General features: G+C 42.9%; 1 protein-coding gene across 2 annotated transcripts in view; it reads left to right on the plus strand.

Moving 5' to 3' along the window:
* Positions 1-20292, plus strand: part of LRRTM4 (leucine rich repeat transmembrane neuronal 4) — a 1708634-nt gene that overhangs the window by 785957 nt on the left and 902385 nt on the right. For both annotated transcript variants that reach the window (XM_085636424.1, XM_085636423.1), the window contains exon 3: positions 4154-4213. In XM_085636424.1, coding sequence (XP_085492550.1) covers positions 4154-4213 — 60 coding nt within the window. The remainder of the gene's footprint in view (positions 1-4153; positions 4214-20292) is intronic.

The following is a 20292-nucleotide window of genomic DNA, read 5'->3' on the forward strand; positions in this document are numbered from 1 at the left end:
AGCAAGTTGCAAAGTGACAGTCCCTCCTGGCAACACAGCAATCAGCAGGCTAACACAGCAAAGCAAGTGACAAAGTTGCAGTCCCTCCAGGCAGAGCACCTCATCTTAGTTGCAGAGTCTCCTCAGGACCGCAAAGTGAACTGAACTTGGGATGTGAGGGGTCCAGTACTTATACCTAAATGTGCCTTTGAATTGGGGGCGATATCAAAGAGACCTTTGAACCTCACAAGTTCCCTGCTCTCCCTTCCACACGCAATACAGGGGAGTATGCACCTCTTTGTGAATGGACAGGCACAGTCCTATTCAGGTGCAATTGTCAACTCCTCCCTCCCAATCTACCTCAGGAAGGCCCATCAGCCAGTGGATGTAACCCTAACCCAGACGTGTATTCAGAGACAGGCAGAGGCACCGTATGGTTAAACTAAGAAAATGCCAACTTTCTAAAAGTGGCATTTTCAGACTTGCAATTTAAAAAACAACTTTACTAACAAATGTGTGTTTTTAAATAGTGAGTCCAGAGACACCAAACTGCAATCTTCTCATAATGGTAAATGCACGTAAAAGATGTTCTAAGGCAATCCCCAGGATAACCAATAGGAGGGTTAGTCTTTACAGTAGTGGAAAACAAATTTTGCAGTTTTTCACTACCAGAACATGTATAACTCAAAGTACATGTCCTACTTTTTTACTTTTTAAATACACTGCACCCTGGGGCCTGCCTTTGGGTGAAGTGTATGTAATAAAAAGGAGGGTGGGGCCTGGAAAGTAGGTTAACTTGCCAAGTCGAAAAGGCAGTTTATGTCCGCAGACACAGGCTCTGCAGTGGCAGGCCTGAGCCATGTTTAAAGGGTTACTGAGCGGGTGGCACAATCAGTGCCACAGCAGGACAACTAGTAGCATTTAATTTACAGACCCTGTGCACATGTAGTGCTCTTCTACTAGGGACTTATATAATTGACATTAAATATGCCAATTGTGGTAAGTCAATTTAACCATGTTTAGAGTATATAGCATTTGCACTTTAGCACTGGTTAGCAGTGGTAAAGTGCCCAGAATCCTAAAACCAGCAAAAATGAAGTCAGCAAAACAGGAGGTCTGGAGGCAAAATGTCAGGGGAAATCATGCCAAGGTTGCCGAGTCTAACAGTGGCCTTGAACTACTGAGGTCTGCAATGAGGCAGATTTAAATCTACTTGCCGGAATCCAGATTTTTACATTCTTAGGGCATTGATCGTGGTTGACATCAATTTATAACGAAGTACGAGTGCTTAGAAATAACTCCAACTTTATGTAGAAAATATTTCTTTGCAACTGTCAAACTTCGTAAGTTTCTATTGCATTTGAGAGGTAAAATATAGATGTAGGCCCTCATTACTACTGGTCTGGTAATTAGGCCAAAATGTATCAGGTCTGATCAAATTTGGCTCCACTGGTTTGGAACTCAATAGGTATAAGAAATAACATATCAATTGCTAGTTTTTCCCGATAATGCATACTAACATGTGGATTTTATTGCTTGGTGCACCAAATTCAACATGTCCCCATCACTACAGGGCATTTTCCCTGCTAAACAACAACAGGTTTACCTACCAAAATATGTATGGTGAAATCTCTGGGAGAGTGATATCAGCTGTCAATCTCCAAATTGCGATGTGTTTGGTACCAGACATTTCTGCACATATCACAACTAACCGGGCCACTCATAATGAGGGTGCTACTGTCTGTTTGCATATCTGTTTGCATTGATGAAGTTTCGACACGTCGAAGATGGTCGCTGGGTAGGAGCTTAGCCCGGGAGCTCCCGGGTCAGAGATCACCAAATCAGTGAAAATCCCCGTCTCTACCCAGCCATCCGCCTCCTATCTTCCCACTTCCAACTCCCTTTGACATCGGACTTGGTTCTACAGCGTGGCCTACCTCTGGGGACGAACTCCAGGACTGTTCGCCTTGCCTGCGCACCACGCCAGGTTCGGGCCATCCGAGCCGGACGTGTGGCGATTTTGACTCCCACTGTCCTGCCGATTCGGGTCTGTTCATTTGTCGGACACGCAACACCATCGCTGGACAAATTTCCTCCAGACTGGGCGTGCTTCAACTCGTCGCCTTTCCTCGTCTGAACTGACGCAGAGGATTGCCCAGATGGGGGTAGCCAGAGTTCTCTGCTCCTGCAGCATCACTCATCCAGACTGCAGTCTCCTGTTAGCGTGCCCAGGTCCGGCCTTAGCACTGCTAGCACCCGCTCCAACAATTGTAAACAGATGCTGGATCGGCGAGATGAAGCCTCTGCGCAGCGCGGAGGTCGCTTGATATGCAACTTTAGATGGGCTCCCTGTGCATGCCGAGAACTCACGCACGCAGCGGGCATGGGCAGCCCGGAGTGAGAGCTGACCCTGCAGGAGAGCCTGGAGGTGGCCATATGCCTTGAAAGCTACCCACGAGCGCGGATTGAGGTGTTGGTCCTAGTGCTGGAGGATCGACGCTGTGCCCTGCCCACAGTAGTGTCCTGCGCCGCACTGGCCTTGGCTGACGCCGGCATCGAGATGTACGTGGACATGGACGGCTCAGTTGTGCTTTGGAGACAACCTGACTCCCCCCCTCCTTTTTGACTGTCTGGCTCTTTTCCCCTTCTTGTTCCTCCTCTGTTGGGTCGGCTCCCTGATTTTCTTTGGAATTGGCCCTTCTAACTTTTGGACTGGATCTTGTGTGCCCCCGCCATTTTGGGACCGTCTCCTGTTGTTGCTCTTGTCCTTGGTCCACCATCTTGCGAACTGGTCTGTCCCTCCGTCCCCGCTGGTCTCCAGCAGGGTGACCTATCGATCGTCCTCATTCTCCAGGGATCTGATCCCTGTTTGTGACTATTGTTTATACTTATGGTCCGATCTCTGTTTTCTCTCTCTCTCTCTCTCTCTTTCCTGTCCCTATCTGCTTTTCTTACTTGTTTCTCACTGATGCTCTTGTAGATGCCCTGTGCTGTAAATTTGTAACATATAATTGTCCATCCCTAATCGCTTTTTAAATGTAATCTTGAGTGTTTTGCAACTTGTATATATGTAATTCTAACCACTAGAATCTGTAGTAGACATATTTACTTATTAATCTTCAACTTGTATATATGCAACTCTAATCTCTAGTATCTGTAGTAGGAATATATACTTACTACTGTTCTTTTGCGATTTTAGAGTTGTTCTGTCTGTATCTTTTATGTAACCCATGTACTCTCTTCCTTGAGTTACTTTACAACTTGTACATTTGCAATCTTTCCCTCCTTTCGCTCCACTTGTACATTTGCATTTTTTTTTAATGTAACTCATATAATCCAAAGTCCTTATGTAACGCAACTGGTTCTTTTGTAAAGCGCTCTGACACCTTCGGGTAATGTTTGCGCTATATAAAATCACATTAAATAAATAAAATAAATAAACTCAATGGAGGCCTTAAGTACATGGGTTAGCGCTTTTTTTCTGCTTCGGACCTTGGCCTTGATGCTATTGCAAACCTTCAAACTCCTAGCCTAAGTTTATAAGTGTACATGGTCCTTTCACTGTTCATTGAATTATTCCTTTCCTTCAGCGGTATACATTAGCATGCACTCCATTTAAGAACTTGATACTCATGAAGGCCAGAGCTATGTGCCTATTAAAATGCATCAAAGTGCTTGAACTAGGCGGACGGCAGATAGTGCAGTAGGCAGCCAATGAAAATGCTCAGACAAGTCTCTCTGCTATTAAGCATTCAGCCACAATTGTGCATGATCTGAAGTGTCTTATTACATTATTCTAAATGTTAGTGTCAATAGAATGCTTCTCAATATTTTGATGTTATACTAAGTATCTGTAGCACTTTCAGGAAATCAGAGGGCTGAGAGCTAGAACTTTAGATCCTCAGAATGTGTATTCCTGAGATGGTCAAATAACCTGCTTTTACTTCTCCATTATGAAACCAGAGGACTGGAACTTTCTCCCTAGTAAAATGAAAAGCGCTGAAAATGTCCCTCTTTTCTAGACCTTTTCATTTTAAATCAAATTTTCGCTCCGAAATTCTCCTTTTTGCCTTTTTATTTTATTGTATTTTACACTCATTTGTTAGTGCTGCTTATTCTCTTTACTTGAATTCATAAAAATGAAAACTGACAAAATGAATTTACTTATTTTCAGATGAATGCTGCTGGGCGCCATATCTTCGGAAATATAGTGCAGGGTTCATTCACCTCTGAGGTATGTTCAGTAAAACTACTTTTAAGTGGTGTGTTTTGAGGAGTTCGCGCTTAAGTAATTTGGGGGAGAGATACCACTAACAGTTTATACTTTGAACTCTACAAATGTCATATATTGTATCCAACTTTGTGCAAGCATTTATTCAGTCGTAATTGTAGCTATCTAATTTTTTTTAATGATTTTTATGGCACCTATATTGTATGAAGTACACCAGAGTCCTGTCCAAACGCGAGTACATAATTTAAATAAATTAAACATTGTTTATGATTTACCGACATAATTCACCAAGGTACAGTTAATAAAAACAATGCCTTAAATTGTAAAGTAAAAATAAAAAGGTCAAACACATTTTGTGAAGAAACAGGCATGTTGGAAAGTGTGAAAGTGAAGAAGGTTGATGTCGGCTCTTACTCAGACAGGTAGCCTGCACAGACAGAGGCTGCATTTGCACTGCTGTTGGCTACCACATAAGATAAGGGAAGATATGAGAATACTATCCCCACAAACATGGAGACCTGCGTTAATTTAATTCCGTCTGCCTTGGAAGCAGGTCTCAAGAGCAAATATGGCAGTGGAGATCTGTGAAAATGTCTTGGAATTGTCCCATTCCCAAATCCAAAGGAACGCTCTCATAGGAGCTGCTGTACTCTCTGGCTCACTCTGCCAAGATGATTAATACCCTTATGGTTAAACTCACTTTCTGGGGCTCCTATAAGGACAACCTATTTTGTTTCAGTATTATTGGATGGTTGTGCCAGAAAAGGTAATGCATTGTGGTCCTGGGCATAGAGAATAGTCATCCATGGGGTCTTTGTTGGCTTTGAAATGTGTAGAAAATGACGTGCTCATAGTGGTTGAAGGGAGGGGGTTTGAATGTGTCTACAGGCCATAATCTTAACCCAGCAGATAAAAGAACATGAACTATTCAAGACTGAAGACAGAGAGAGGATAGGCATTTTCTAGGGATCACACTGTCATTTGCTCCCTTAGGTACTGCGTATGATGCGTTTTTTGCAGCATTGAAAAACACTGGAATGGCACAGCTCCTTAAACCAGTGCTTCCCAAATTAGATTAACTGTGTCCTAACACAACATAAGAACTGCATTTCTATGATGTTGTTAGCTTTGCAGGTGTGCTGCTTTACATGGGTTTGAACGCTTTGATGTTAAATTCAAATGTTTCCAAAAATTGCAAATATTTCCCATATTGAAAACAATATTTATTCCATTCAATTCTTCAGTATAATAGAATCACACGACTTATTGGTAACAAGAGCTCCAAAACGTTCTACCTTTTGCCTGATCTATGCCCCTTGTCTTTTCTCTAGAACCACTTGAACTCCCCTGCACAAGATATAGAGACAATGATGTATGATTTATTTACACTGGGCTATTTTCTGATATGATTATAGCAGGAACCAACCCATGTCATATCCAATTGATTCGGCCCTATACCACCCAGTATCAAATCTTCCTCTCCATAGCACGAAGAGACCTCAAGTCAACTTCAGTAATTCCTAGAGTTCCATGTATTTCTTTTTGACTGTCTATCAGAATTCAAGCCTCTCAGAGGATCCACCACTACCTTGACAGACAGCAAAGAAGAGATTCTGTTGGAAAGTTGGTTCCAAGGTTCCCCAGCATAAACACAAATATGACAAAGATCCTCTTACATGCCTAGAAGGAGCCATCGCAAAGTTCTCAACTTGCCCTGTGATATTTGTCCACACTATTAGAGACATAGAGTATAATATTAGCCTGAAAAGGAAGGCAACCACTCTATGAGAAGACTTGCCCTACACCTTGCTAGAAGCAAGGCAACCCCTCTCTGACAACAGAATGACAGCATTGTAAATTCTGTGTCTGCAACATAGTCCACTGCAGAGACGTTTTAAGGCATGGGCAAAGTGGGCTCTGGCCCAGGGCCCCAGCCTTTCAGGGGCCCCCTGAAAGAGCCAGCTCTGTTCTGCAGAGAGTCTTGCCCTTACAGCCTCGAATTGTTTTTAAACAGATTGTTGTTAATTGCATTTTTCTATCATTCATTTTTTATGTATGATAGTCTATTACAGACATTTTGCAGACAAAATGTGTTTATGTTTCATGAAACATTCATATAAAAAGTTTATTTTAGATCAATACAGGACCTCACAAATGGGATGGTGTCAGAAAATATTTACAGTAATATCAGTGAACTGCTGCTATGTTACATACTGAAAACACACATCACTATTCCTGAATATCCGATGTACACGCATTTAGAATTTTACCAAAGAGGGCATGAAAGAGCTGAGACTGGATCATAAAATCAAAGCTGGACCGAACAGGGGCCCCCAAAATACATTTGGTCCAGGGCCCCCAAAATCCTTAAAACGTTCCTGGTCCACTGTCAAATGAAACATACAATATTTCTCCATATGTTAAAGAACTGACAGCAAATTGACTGTACTGTCCAATTTTCAGAGGATTTAAAATGCACCTTACCACAGAAAAATCCTGGAAAGTATTGTAACAGACCATTTAAAACAAGCATTTGCAATGCAATAGGTGCTGTATTTACGAGTTTCGTAAATGCGACAGCTACTGCATTGCAAATGATTGTTTGTAAAACAACCATGCAGCGCTTTAACTTTAATGTCTGCTGTGTCCCTTTCTTTAGACGAGTTGTGTCTAAAGGAAGGGACGTGGCCACCATTAAAGTGAAAGCACAGTATTGGGCGCTTTTACAAAAAAAAAGCATTTGTTTGTGAAGTTGACAAACAAATGCTTTTTATGGTAAAAGTTCCCCATGCTGCGCTTTCACTTTAATGGCGGACGCGCCCCCTTTCCTTAGACTCGGCTCGTTAAGGTAAGGGGCACGGTCGCCATTAAAGTGTAATTGCAGCATGGGCCAATTTAAAAAAAAGAATTTAATAAAAATGTTTTTTTTAAAACATGAAGACGCGTTTGACCTCTGTTGTTGTACTGTGATTGCACTGTATATGCTGCTGGAGAGTAAGGGTCCCTGGATGTGAGAGCTGAATGCTTTTGGGTCAAAATGTGTTGCTTCGTGTACAGAAAAGCAGCAGATTCCAAAGCAGTCTATGAAACCATTAAGGCTAGTAGATAGGGGTGAGACCGCCTTTGCATAGCTGTGACCTTACTGTAAACCTCGAGTGGGACTCGCACGCTCGTGCTGCTGCGACAGGGCTGTTTATGTCGCACAGGGCTTCTGCGCGTGCATTTATTGCGGTGGCTCTTTTGTAATAGCCAAAAGGACAATTGATGGACAGAATGCAGAACAATGTCATACATTCAACTCCACTACAGAGTTCTGGCCCTAAATCCATTGTTTTCTTGCTCACCAGGCCATTCCAGTTAGAACCCAGCAATACGCAAATCAGTCTTGACCCTGTGCCCATTGGGAATGGTCCCGCCCGAACTGCCAGGCCAGGTCCTCCCTGGACTGGAAAAAAACCTCCTAGGACCGGTTTTGGGGTTTCACCCCTCATCAGCCAGGATAGATTGACTCCAGTGGCATGGAGAGCATGGGACCCACGCCTGACTCGGGCTGACAAATGCAAAAAGAACAATTGATGAACAGAATGCAGAACAATGTCATACATTCACCCCATCACAGAATTCTGGGCCTAAATCCATCACTTTCTTGCTCACCATGTCATTCCAGTTTGAACCCAGCCATATGCAAATCAGTCTTGACGCTGTGCCCAATGGGAACAGCCCCACCTGAACTGCCAGGCCAGGTCCTCCCTGGACTAGAAAAAAGCATCCTAGGACCGGTTTTGGGGTTTCACCCCTCATCAGCCAGGATAGCTTTACTCCAGTGGTATGGGGAGCACGCAACCACTACTGTGCATACCCGTCCCACTCGGGGTAGCAAAAGCAAAAATAACAATTGATGGACAGCGTGCAGAACAATGTCATATATTCACCCCAGTACAGAGATCTGGGCCTAAATCTATTTGTTTTGCTTACCATGCCATTCCAGTTTGAACACAGCCATATGCAAATCAGTCTTGACCCTGTGCCCAATGGGAACAGTCCAGCCCGAACTGCCAGGCCAGGTCCTCCCTGGACTGGAAAAAAGCATCCTAGGACCGGTTTTGGGGTTTTACCCCTCATCAGCCAGGATAGCTTGACTCCAGTGGCATGGAGAGCATGGGGCCCATGCCTGGGCATACCCGCCCCCCTCGGACTGACAAATGCAAAAAGAACAATTGATGAACAGAATACAGAACAATGTCATACATTCACCCCAATACAGAATTCTGGGCCTAAATCCATCACTTTCTTGCTCAACATACCATTCCAGTTTGAACCCAGTCATATGCAAATCAGTCGTGACCCTGTGCCCAATGGGAACTGCCCTGCCCGAACTGGCAGGTCAGGTCCTCCCTGGACTAGAAACAAGCATCCTAGGACCGGTTTTGGGGTTTCACCCCTTATCAGCCAGGATAGCTTGACTCCAGTGGCATGGGGAGCACGGGAACCACGTCTGGGCATACCCATCCCACTCGGGTGGCAAATGCAAAAAGAACAATTGATGGACAGAGTGCAGAACAATGTCATATATTCACCCCAGTACAGAGATCTGGGCCTAAATCCATAGTTTTTTTGCTCACCATGCCATTCCAGTTTGAACCCAGCCATATGCAAATCAGTCTTGGCCATGTGCCCAATGGGAACAGTCCAGCCCGAACTGCCAGGCCAGGTCCTCCCTGGACTGGAAACAAACATACTAGGACCGGTTTCGGTGTTTCACCCCTCATTAGCCAGGATAGCTTGACTCCAGAGGCATGGAGAGCATGGGACCCACATCTGGGCATACCCATCCCACTCAGAGTGACAAATGCAAAAGAACAATTGATGGACAGAATGCAGAACAATGTCATATATTCACCCCAGTACAGAGATATGGGCCTAAATCCATTGTGTTTATGCTCACCATGCCATTCCAGTCTGAACCCAGCCATATGAAAATCAGTCTTGACTCTGTGGCCAATGGGAACAGTCCAGCCCGATCTGCCAGTCCAGGTCCTCCCTGGACTGGAAAAAAACATCCTAGGACCTGTTTCAGGGTTTCACCCCTCATCAGCCAGGATAGCTTGACTCCAGTGACATGGAGAGCATGGGACCCAAGTCTGGGCATACCCATCCCACTCGGGGTGATAAATGCAAAAAGAACAATTGATGGACAGAATGCAGAACAATGTCATACATTCACACCAGTACAGAGATCTGGGACTAAATCCATTATTTTTTTGCTCACATGGGGAGGTTGGATGCTTCTTTCCAGTCCAATTGCTGCTGATGCCAGGGAAGCCGGAAAGACCTGCCTGCAGCAGGCATGTTAAAACCATTGAATGAAATAGTACCCAATGTCTCAGGTCTAGTTTGCGCTATATAAAACTCTTAAAAATCATCATCCCCATATTTTAACCATATTCGGTAGGGGAGTGAATAAACTAACTAGTAAGATATTTCTAAACCTCTTTTTATGTACAACAAAACCCACTCCAATACCATTACAGCCAGCATAGGTGTATAGGAACATTATACCATTAGTGCTCCCACATATTCGTTTGGTCATAGCACACCCCTTTCTGTAGCAGGTTGAGGATGAACCCTATGATGAAGCATGCCACCAAGGGGTAAATCTGCTGGGTGAGGGTTGCGTAAAACGAAAACCTCTTCCTTTTTCTTGACGAGGTAGATGTTTTCCCCTTTGTTCTTCTCTCCCTGGAGGGACTCTTTTTGGTTATTTACATATAGTCCGCAACTTTCTCCTCTACCTCCCCAATAGTTTTTTCGATGTATTTACATTAGAAACCATCTATTTCAGCTCGTACATGAGAAGAACGTAAATACCCTAATGTATGTTGATGGCACACAAATCTATATACTTTAGCAGGAAAAATAAATCATCAGTATCCCAGTGAAATCAGTGCAAAAACATAATTCTTCGACTAAATGGGGGGGAAAAATTGGGACAGAATTGGGATACATAGTTCAGCCTTTCCTCTTTTTAGTTGACCCACTGGTCTAGAGTTTGCTCGTTCACTGTCTCAAAAGCAAAAAAGCTGAAGCCTATCTTTGTCCGGGATACTGCTCGCCCTTCAAATCGGTGCTGTGGTTAAGATTAAGAGATTGTAGCACTCCACATTTCAAAGAGCTCTTCCCATCCTGCATACCTCTGATTAGATTACGTAGTCAAGGCTAAATGACTTATGATGCGTAGACTAGCACAACCTGATTCATTTAAGCCCATCAATGAAAATGTTAGTCTCATTTCACGGACTCCAAAATCAAGCTATAAACATGGGTCCGAATTTACAAAAGGTGGACTTTGCTAAACTTTCCCCAGTAGATGCTGAGAGCAAAGAAAAATCAGGCTTTGCTATTAATAAGGTCCGTAGGAACACAAGTCTGGAACATTGGCAAAGATCACTCCGTATGACTTCGGGCCAGCATCACTGTACCATATCCCACAACCACCCTTCAATCAGGAGAGAGTTGGGAATTTGTGTCCTATGCTTAGAAAAGCGTAGACCCATAACCCTGAGGATGAGTGAGCCACCTCTAATTCAAGTAACTCATAAAAGCAGAACTCTTCAAGGAACCTTTTTTTTTTAGCATCTCTCTCTAGGGTAGTGACTGGAAAATGTACTCATGGACTCTAGCAACCTGCTTATTTACATCATATTCCAATGTTATTCTACTGTTTTGCTGTTATTTTTCCTACATTACAGTTTTGGTCTCTAAAGCTGTCACAATATGACAAGGCACATTACAAAACATCAGAAATACATAAATTATAAGCATACAACTTAAGAAATGTGTTGGGATAGCAGACTTGGTCCTTCCATGAATCAGTCATGTTTCTCAGACTGCCCCTAACATATACATCCTGCCTACACCGATACCACTCTCTCCACCGAGGGAACAGGCATCTTCTTTCTGAGACCAGTAGCAGTGGTGGCCGAAAAAGGGATTTACATCTGCCTTACATGCGGCGAAGATGCCAACCAATAGCTTGAAAAACTCACTTTACTTGTGCAATTTACAGCATACATTTCTGAATAGGGTCATGGTGGAAAGAGGTAATGAAGGCATTTTTGATCACCCACAAAAATGTAAGTTGATGTGTGTTCAAAGACTTTCCAGAGCATCTGTTCTCTGTAACACGCACTGTCCACGCAGCAGCATATTTATTCGTGTGTGAGTAAATCTTATTGCAAGTTTAAGTCTACTAAAGTGCCTTCATTCTTCTGACAGGGTGGATCTTGTGTCCGCATGGGTTTTAGTCCCCAATTGCATTTGACAATTTGCACTTCTCTCTGATTTGCACTTCTCGATCTGCACTCCCCTCTGATTCTAAAATGTTGTTTCCCTTTTACCTATCACCTTAGGATACCTTAATTGACACATGATCACTTTCTGATAATGAGTGGGAGTGAGCACTTAGGATTAAAATGGGCAAAATATTTGAAACTGCCCAGTACAGGAATGACTTCTGAAAGGTAGCTAAATATTTTATATAATGTCATCATTTGCATAGTAATTGATGCCAAATGTAATGTCATCAGTTATGTCATTGAATGATGTTTTCTATAAGGGTACTATGAGCAGTGTGTGGCAAGTGTTAACGTTGAAGACTTCAATTGAAGTTTACTCATTGAATGTAACAGCTTTATTACTCATTCAGCTGAGCACTCTTTCCACTTTGAATATTTTTTTCAGTAACCCAATTAATAAATAAATATCTGTATATATAATAAATATGTTAGAGGGTGAATGAATGAATGAATTTGTTGCATAATTACTTAAAATCATTGCAAAATTGCGATACTGTATCAAAATTCATATTTAAAAACATGCCTCACGCATTTGTTATTCATGTATCCTGTCCTGTATCAAAAATAATATTTAAAACAGGTCGCAGATCTTTAATGAGATGGGGTTTTGCCCTAAAGTGCATGGACTAAAATATGGTTTAAAAAATGGCCGGGTCCCTTATATGATCATTGACTGTGAGCGAAAGAGTCTATTTGATGTATTGCAGTTTTCATGGGTCCCTCGTGGTCCTGTGTCTGTGAGTGGCAGTAAGATTTTGCAATTTTTTTTTCTCAAGCAAAGCTCTGCGCCTGTCGTACAATTTGCTACGTTTTCCAGTTTATTTGTGCATAGAAATGTGTTTATCTGAATTGGGAGACACTTTTCCCTTTGAGCAAACCCAACTGAGCTAAAAATGTAGGCAGAGTTGTCCCCAAAAAGTTTACTGCAGCAGCACAAGAATACTAAGGCCCTTTTGTTTTGTTATTTTAGAGTTGGGAGGATGCTGCCTATAAATTGGTGATGTTGTGAGCACAGTATTAAGAGGGGAATCATGTCAGTGGCACTCTAAATATGGCAGACTGCTGCTCAAATTCTAAATAAGACCCTAAGGGCCATATGTATCAACACATTTTCCCATAGACACAGAATGGGTAAAACCCTTTGATACATCTGGCCTTAATTCCCACGGAGCAACAATCAGTGAAATTTCAATTTGGCTTTTAACCGGCGTTACTGTACCCCGGATCTTTTTCCCTACTTGGATTTCAGCAGGAGAAACCTGTTGAAGTCTCTGCAGGGGAAACAGTCTACATTTGAGTGAAACATTGAAATCCATTTAGAAATTCCAGTTCCTCTGTCTCTTGTCATTAATCAGGCCTAAGTGTATTCTGTGAAATACATCTTATGTATAACAATTTTTAAAGTCACAGTGAAGGGGATAGATAGTAATATGGGCAACAGAAAATGTCTGAAAAGTCATTATTTTTTTAAGGAAAAACAGCAACGCTGACCCTTTCTCAGCTTTCTGGAAATTTAGACCTCTCTTTCTGTAGAGCGAAAGATGAACAAATGAGGAACGGAAATATGCACAGACTAAAAAGGGAGACACCAACGGCACTGCGGGCTGATAGCAACGTAAGGTGGGCGAGCACACAGACAGACATTTGAATCTGTCAAGCGTTCATGTATTATTGCTAACAACACCACCCAGAAAGTAAGTGTTTCGGTGTTTATTGGTGTCGAGGGATAACATCGACGTTTACATCGGCGCTCGACTTCCAGTCCTTGTGGTTCATTAAGTGTCACCAGAGACCCTTCCTGTGATTACCGCCTTTTAATTTACAGTTCGAAACCTTTTATCACGTACATAAACACTGGCTTCCCAAGACCCCTTGATGTGAATGTATTATTCACGCTCCTTGGTGTTTAGATTTTAAATACGGCCCGTGACGGCTTTATTGAAATCGGCGCTCAAAGCCCTGGGGAGTGGAATGTTCCAAGTAATAGTTCATGACATAGAGCAGTGCTTGGTATAATCTTTCACTGCCACGTTCATTCTTAACGTTCTTGTGAACGTGGCGCCGTGGCGGATTCAACTGTTGGGCGCAGAGAGATTTTGACGTGCAGAAAATGAGTCGGCTGGGTCTAACGTGCCTCGAGAGGAGTTTCCAGCAGACTGCAGACTGCTGCTCCAAGGCGTTGGTGGGAGAACATAGCGGCGTCACAATGCAACATGGTCGTGTCCCCCTTTAGAATGTGATGGGGGTCGTCTGAAGGGTTTGAAGGCTTGGCAGCTTGCAATGGTATTGTTGCTTGGCATCTAAACTGTGCAAAGGTATGCAGAATTAGCATTATTAGGCGCAGTTTTTCACCAGAACACATTGGGGCATATCCTCAACGAGGTGATATAAAATTATCGCCGCTTTTGCGTCCGTTTTCTGGCGAAAAGCTGCGATAATTTTATCGCCTAATCAGCAAAGTCACGATATCGCGTGAAACCTTGCATTAGCGCCCGGACTCTTAACGCCCAGCTTTGCATCTGGGCGGTCCTGACCTGACATGGAGAAAATGTCGCTAAGCGACATTTCTCCTATCATCAAGCCCCACGCTATGAAGCATAGCGGCAAGAAAAGTAGCGATAACACTGTTATCGCTAATTTCCTTACGTCTGCTTCAGGACTGACTTAGCCATGATATCCTATGGAAGGTGGATATCATGGCTAAGTATGTGAGGCACTATCATCAAGCTAACGCCACACTTCGTGAGATTATCGCTGGGTTTCCAGCGATAATCTCACGTTAGGTAGTTAGCGCTAGGATTTTTATCGCTTTTGAGATAAGCGTTGCTAATAGCACGCTATCTCAGCGATAAACATCTACGCTAGCCGGCGATAATTATCCTAGCGCTAAGTGTGCTTAGCGATAATTATCGCCAGTTGTTGCTGATATGCCCCATTGTACATCACTGATGCGTCATAATATCTCATGTCAGAATACTTCACTGTAAGCTAGAGGACTTTGAGACATGGTGTATCCCAGAGCGCCATGTACGTCACTGCAATGCACTGGGCATGGCTTTGAGAAACTCCGCATGCAAGGGAATTTCCTTCACCGCTAGTCAGTGGGCTTTTTACAAGCCACAGGACTTCACTTTAAGGCACTGTTCCTGATTACAGCGACAGCTCTTATTTACGGAGCCTTCGATTTTACATCATGGAACTGGACTTCACTGCAGGACACTGCATTTTCATCAAATCACTGAACTTCTCTTAAGTACCCAAGAAGTCATTGCAGGATACTCAGCATCACTGCGAGGGCAGTCTAATTCACTGGAAAACTGTGAAAGGTGTCAAGTTTGTCGAAATTGTGGACTTTATTTGTAAAATTCTGCGCTGAAGAATTGCACATCTGACCTACACTTCATTTTTGACTGCCATCAAAAATGCCAAAAATATACATTAGGTTTCTGGATGTATATTAAGGTACATCTAACCGTGTCGGTGGCCAGAGGAGAACTGTCTGATCTATTATAACGCAGGAGATCTTTCGAGACTTTATTTACTGCTAGGCCAGTCCACCTCTGCTCACTGGCCCGGAGAGGAATTACAGCAAGCCAAGAAATTCCCTCATTTGGGTCTCTGGTTACTGGTGCTCATTCTGTAATTGCCTGCTTCTCATTACTTGTTCGGTTTAATTCGCTTTTTTAAAGGGCCTGTCTCACATTTTTCTTCTTTCTATCTATATGCAAATATACTTTGCGCACTCCAAAGCGAAAAAAGTTCCCAAGAATTTGTTTTTTAAAATGTTGCTGAAAATGAGCTCTGTCCCTCCGCAGAGTTAGGACTAATAAGTAACAGCTCCAGTATGTGTTGCTAAATGAGAGGCTGGTGATTATTTTTCTCCTGTGAACTTTCTATCATTTTCCAAAATTTTGTCAACTTAGTTTTTCAAAGTTTTCCGCACGTGGACTTTCAGATTAAAATAAGGACTTTTGCACTGTTTTTCAGTTATTTTGGAAAAATAAAAGTAAACATCTCCAACATCAATATCAGATGGAAAAATATTTTTAAAGATAACTCTCAGGAAGACGGCCACATTCTTTTTACTGCGCCAACTAGCCAGCGCAAACAACTATTGCCATTTTGTACTGAAAAACTAAGCTAAGACATAAGCAAAGAAAAGAAGGCAGCCGTGAGAATCGTAGGTAGGCCAATAAGTTCTCTGGGTTCTATATGATCCATCTCGTTCATAAAACATTTTTGTACGTCCCTCCTCTATATACAAGAAGGGTAATCAACATGTGAACAATAAGAAAAGACAATGTATGGGTCTTTTCTAACCCCCCTGGGTGAAGTTCTCAATGCCAACGCGACCACTCGCAATGAGAAACCTGACCCCAGCGTTGAGAAATCTCACGGGAGGTTTATTTTCCATGCTTGCGCTCGCCAACTTGATGTTGACGATTGCGAACGGGGAAAAACCCGAACAAAGAAAAAGCTCGCGCTCGCCAGCATGATGTTGACAAACACGAGCAAGGAAAAAAACTCCGCTCCGCGGAGCAGAGTTTTTCATAGCTCCGCGTAACGCGGAGTGCGGAAAGCTCCGCAAACTCCGCAAGTGGAGCAGAGTTCACCGCCCAGCATTAGTTTTTTCTCAAGGAGATGTGTGGTGTGCCATGTAATTTTACATCATATCTGTCTTCCACGGTGTCCTTTCCCTGGAACACCACGCCTAGGCAGAGAAATTGATCAACAGAACCCACACACAGTGAGTAAACTCCCGCCACTTCAGAGGTCAATGATTTTTTGTTTTTGAAGAATAAAATCCCACTTTCAGAGTTTATTCTTCAAAACAAAACAAATTGACATTAGGGCACTTTAGACATGGCACTTGCTCTGCAATACTTCACTGTGTTCAATGGACACACCACAGCTGTGGATTTGCTCAGTGCTTTAAGTAGGCAGGAACTGTCTGGTACTGAATATCTGCAGTTTATTTTAAAGTGAGCCTACCTGCCCTTCTCAGCATTGCTGCAGTACATTTTATAGGAGAGAGTACCAGCACTTCTGAGGAGTAGCAGGTACTCTAAATAGTGAGTACCACCACTTCTATTCTTCTGTTTATAGCACTGATTCTGCTGAAGTCAACAAAACCACCACCTGGTTGGCGAGCATCTTTGAAATATGGCAGGCAATTGCCTTTGCTTTCCTTGCGGCCTAGGAGACCGCCCTCATACTCTAACTCCGTACAGCCTTGTGTTGCACCAAACTTTAGCATGGAATCAAGGGCCTAGACAGCCTGTTCTTCCTATACGAGCAAAATCCATGCGAGGATGACTTTGTAGATATGCAGTGAAGACATACAAAATATTACAGAACAAGTGCACACAAGGCTTACATTGTGCTTAAACTGCACAAAATGACTCTCTCCCAACAGCTGTCTCTCTTCACTTCACTTCACTGTGAGACTAAAATCATTACTCAGTGTTACTTCTGATGGACCCCAAAAGTATTTTCCTTATTCGCCTTTTCATTCTTCAGCTTCCTCCAGCTGAGCGGGAATGAGATGAGGGAGAACTAGAGCGATGGCAGTAATATGGTGGTGGTGTAGAGGCATACAAGGAAAAGAGGAGCAGTATTCAGTGAGCAGTAGATGCAGAAGAAGTGGAAAGCAAGAGGACAGAGCGAAGTAGTGGAAGCGAGAAAGAGAGATATACACATGTGATGGAGAAGTTAGATAAGGTGCAGGGGGAGATTCAATACACAAGAGGTGAGGAACATAGAACAGACTTTGGACATGGCAAGAGATTGAGGGGATGACAGGTAGGAGATACAAGAAAGCGAAAGGAAGAGTAAGGAAGAGTGCAGATCTCAAGAGATTGTAAGGGGAGAATTGAAGAGAAGGAGAGACGGAGATTTGACACCAGGGAGTGTGCTGCAGAAGCTGAACATCATGAAGCGTGCATCGGGGACTAGAGCCCACAATTTCATAATGCCCTCTATGCCACAGTCATGGGGCTTCACTCTGCAGGAGACACATCGAGCCAGCACAAGAATAAATACATACCATGTGCACATTGGCGGAATGCCTACTGCGCAGAGCATCAGTGAGTGAAAATTGAATTCTGAGCATTGGCGAGCGCAATATCACCGAGCAGGGCATATCAGGAATGACACATTTGAAAGGAGTGCACATTGGTAGATGCATATTCCCATAAATGATAATGTTTGAGTGCGAAGGCTGGGGTTTCATAAACCATCAGAAACACAGGAGATAAAACAAAAAAGCTCCAAAAATGTGTTTTTTAGCCAAACTCCAGCAAAAAAATGTTTGTTGCTGTGCTTTAAGTTAACAAAGGAGTAGGGTGATAAGTGGGAAGCACATTTAAGATTGAGAGGTGCAGGAATGCAAGGGGGGAAGGACATGGGGGAGAGAGCAAGAAAACTACATTATCTCCTATGGAGAATTCAAACAAATAGAAAAATTTAGATCCTTTTGAGCCATGGAAGCATAACACTAGCTGGGCCTGAGGGTATCAGAGCGCTTTACAGGTTTTGGGAATACGTTAATACGTTCACAAGCGGTACATAAGGGTATTCATAATCTCAAAGTCATAGGACAGTACAGCATAAAAGCCATCCAATAAAAAAATTATGGTAAAGAAGCTTGGCACTAGGGTAATTAAACTCAAGAAGAGGCAGGAAATCAATTAACTAAGAAGCAAGTAAATGAGATTGACTAGGAAGCCAAACAGCGACGAACAATGATCTGGCTCTAAGCCCATCATAGGTTTTTGGTATAACCCACAAGTGGTCTGTAGGCGATATCTAACAAAACCCTCCCCTTGTCTTCATGTTAAAGCTCTTGGCCACAAAGTGATAGAAAAACCAATAAAGGCACCCATTTTGCCTTTTATATAGCAAATGATTTTTATTTACCAAACTACACTGACTCACAACACCTGTACTTCATTGTATTATAATTGCATTTATATAGTGCTTACTACCCCATACCAGGCATCAAAGGGCTTTTTCAGCGAGTAGCGCGCTACTCTGGAACTTATAAAGGATTAGTTGTGAATTAGTATAGTGAAATTTGAAATTAATTTGAGCTGTGGATATGTTAGTCTGTTATTTGGATTGAGAAGGATATTGGAGGGTTTGAAGAGGGAGATGGTTTGTATTTATATAGCACTTGCTACCCCCAAGGATGGAGTTGAAGCACTTTTAGGTGAGTAGCACACTACCCCAGAACTAAAAAAGGATTATTGGTGAATTAGTCTGGGGAAATATGAAACTAATTTCAGCGGTGGACATGTTAGTCAGTTATTTGGATTGAAAAGCAACACCACTACATATGTCCCTAACACAAATAACAGGAAAAGAACAGGTGGGAGAAACAATAGCTGCAAGATTCACTCAAACAAAAGAAACAGGTACCACACAAATAACACCATCAGGCACATCCTCACACAATTGTAAGAGATACAGAACATGCTGCAGCAGTAAACTCCCACAAGTACACCCAAAAGAGAAATGGCACAGGCAACAGCAGAGCATGAGTCTTTATACAAGAGGAAATATACACACATAGGATAAGTACAACCGTAGGGCAAGCTTCCATCACATACAGTGAACAACAAAGATGCAGGAGACAGCACTGCAAGAATCCATGAGAGAGAAAGAGAGAGCGCGAATGAGAGTGTGTGTGTGAGGACCGGTCGCAGCAGTATGTTTAGGCACTTTTGAACAAGTGCATCAAAAAAATAAGGGGCATATTATCAAGGACGGTGTTAAAATTATCGCCGGTTTAGCGGCAGAAAACTGCCGCTAAAACGGCGATAATGGGCTTGATAATATGCCCTGGAGAATTCCAATAGAAGCCCATGTTCACACCAGAACATGGACTGATTTTGATGCGAACTACCAGCGAAAAGTTTCACCTATTCACCTATTTACTTATCAATTTACTTTGCCATGCACCATCTCATTCAACCTTTAATCTACCCATACACATACCTAATCATACATCCACTTCCCACACACCCGCACATCAAAAATTCACTGACCGCAAATGCCCTCACAGCACACACTGACACACACACACACACACACACACACAGACACCCTATTATTATGACAACTGGCCATTGCCCGGAATTTAGTGTGTAACTACTATTCTAACTCTACATATGCTATGATAGTAGGGAAGGTTCTAAAGCGGACTGAGGCATTTCTAACTGCACTTTTAGTTTGTCGATGCACTCACTCGAAAGTACCTAAACAAACTACTGCAAAAGGTCCTCAGAACGCACCGGTCCTCAGAAAGATAGTGTTTACCAGGTTCTGACAAGGTTGACCCACACTGTGAGGACCGAGTCGTTTCTCACACCATGGGTTATACATGTGCACACACAGACACGCATATATACAGTGTTTTAAGAGAAATATAGAAAGGCAGATACTTACTATTTATAATATCGGTTAGCTCCTGAGAAGTGTTGACACTCTTCCATTCAATATATTGCAGCAGGGCTGAGAAGTGCAGGCACTCTCCCTTTCAAATTAAATAAGTGCAGATTTTCAGTACTGGACAGTACTGCCCATTTAAAGCACTGCACGTGCGCGCGCACAAACACACACACACAGATACACAAGTGTAACGGCATGTTCTCCCACACACCAATTACAGCACGGGCAGAAGCAGCATTGGCATCCGCCATTCTTCAGTGGTGAAGGATGATCATT

This window comes from Triturus cristatus, chromosome 11, assembly GCF_964204655.1.
Source record: "Triturus cristatus chromosome 11, aTriCri1.1, whole genome shotgun sequence".
Lineage (NCBI taxonomy): Eukaryota > Metazoa > Chordata > Amphibia > Caudata > Salamandridae > Triturus > Triturus cristatus.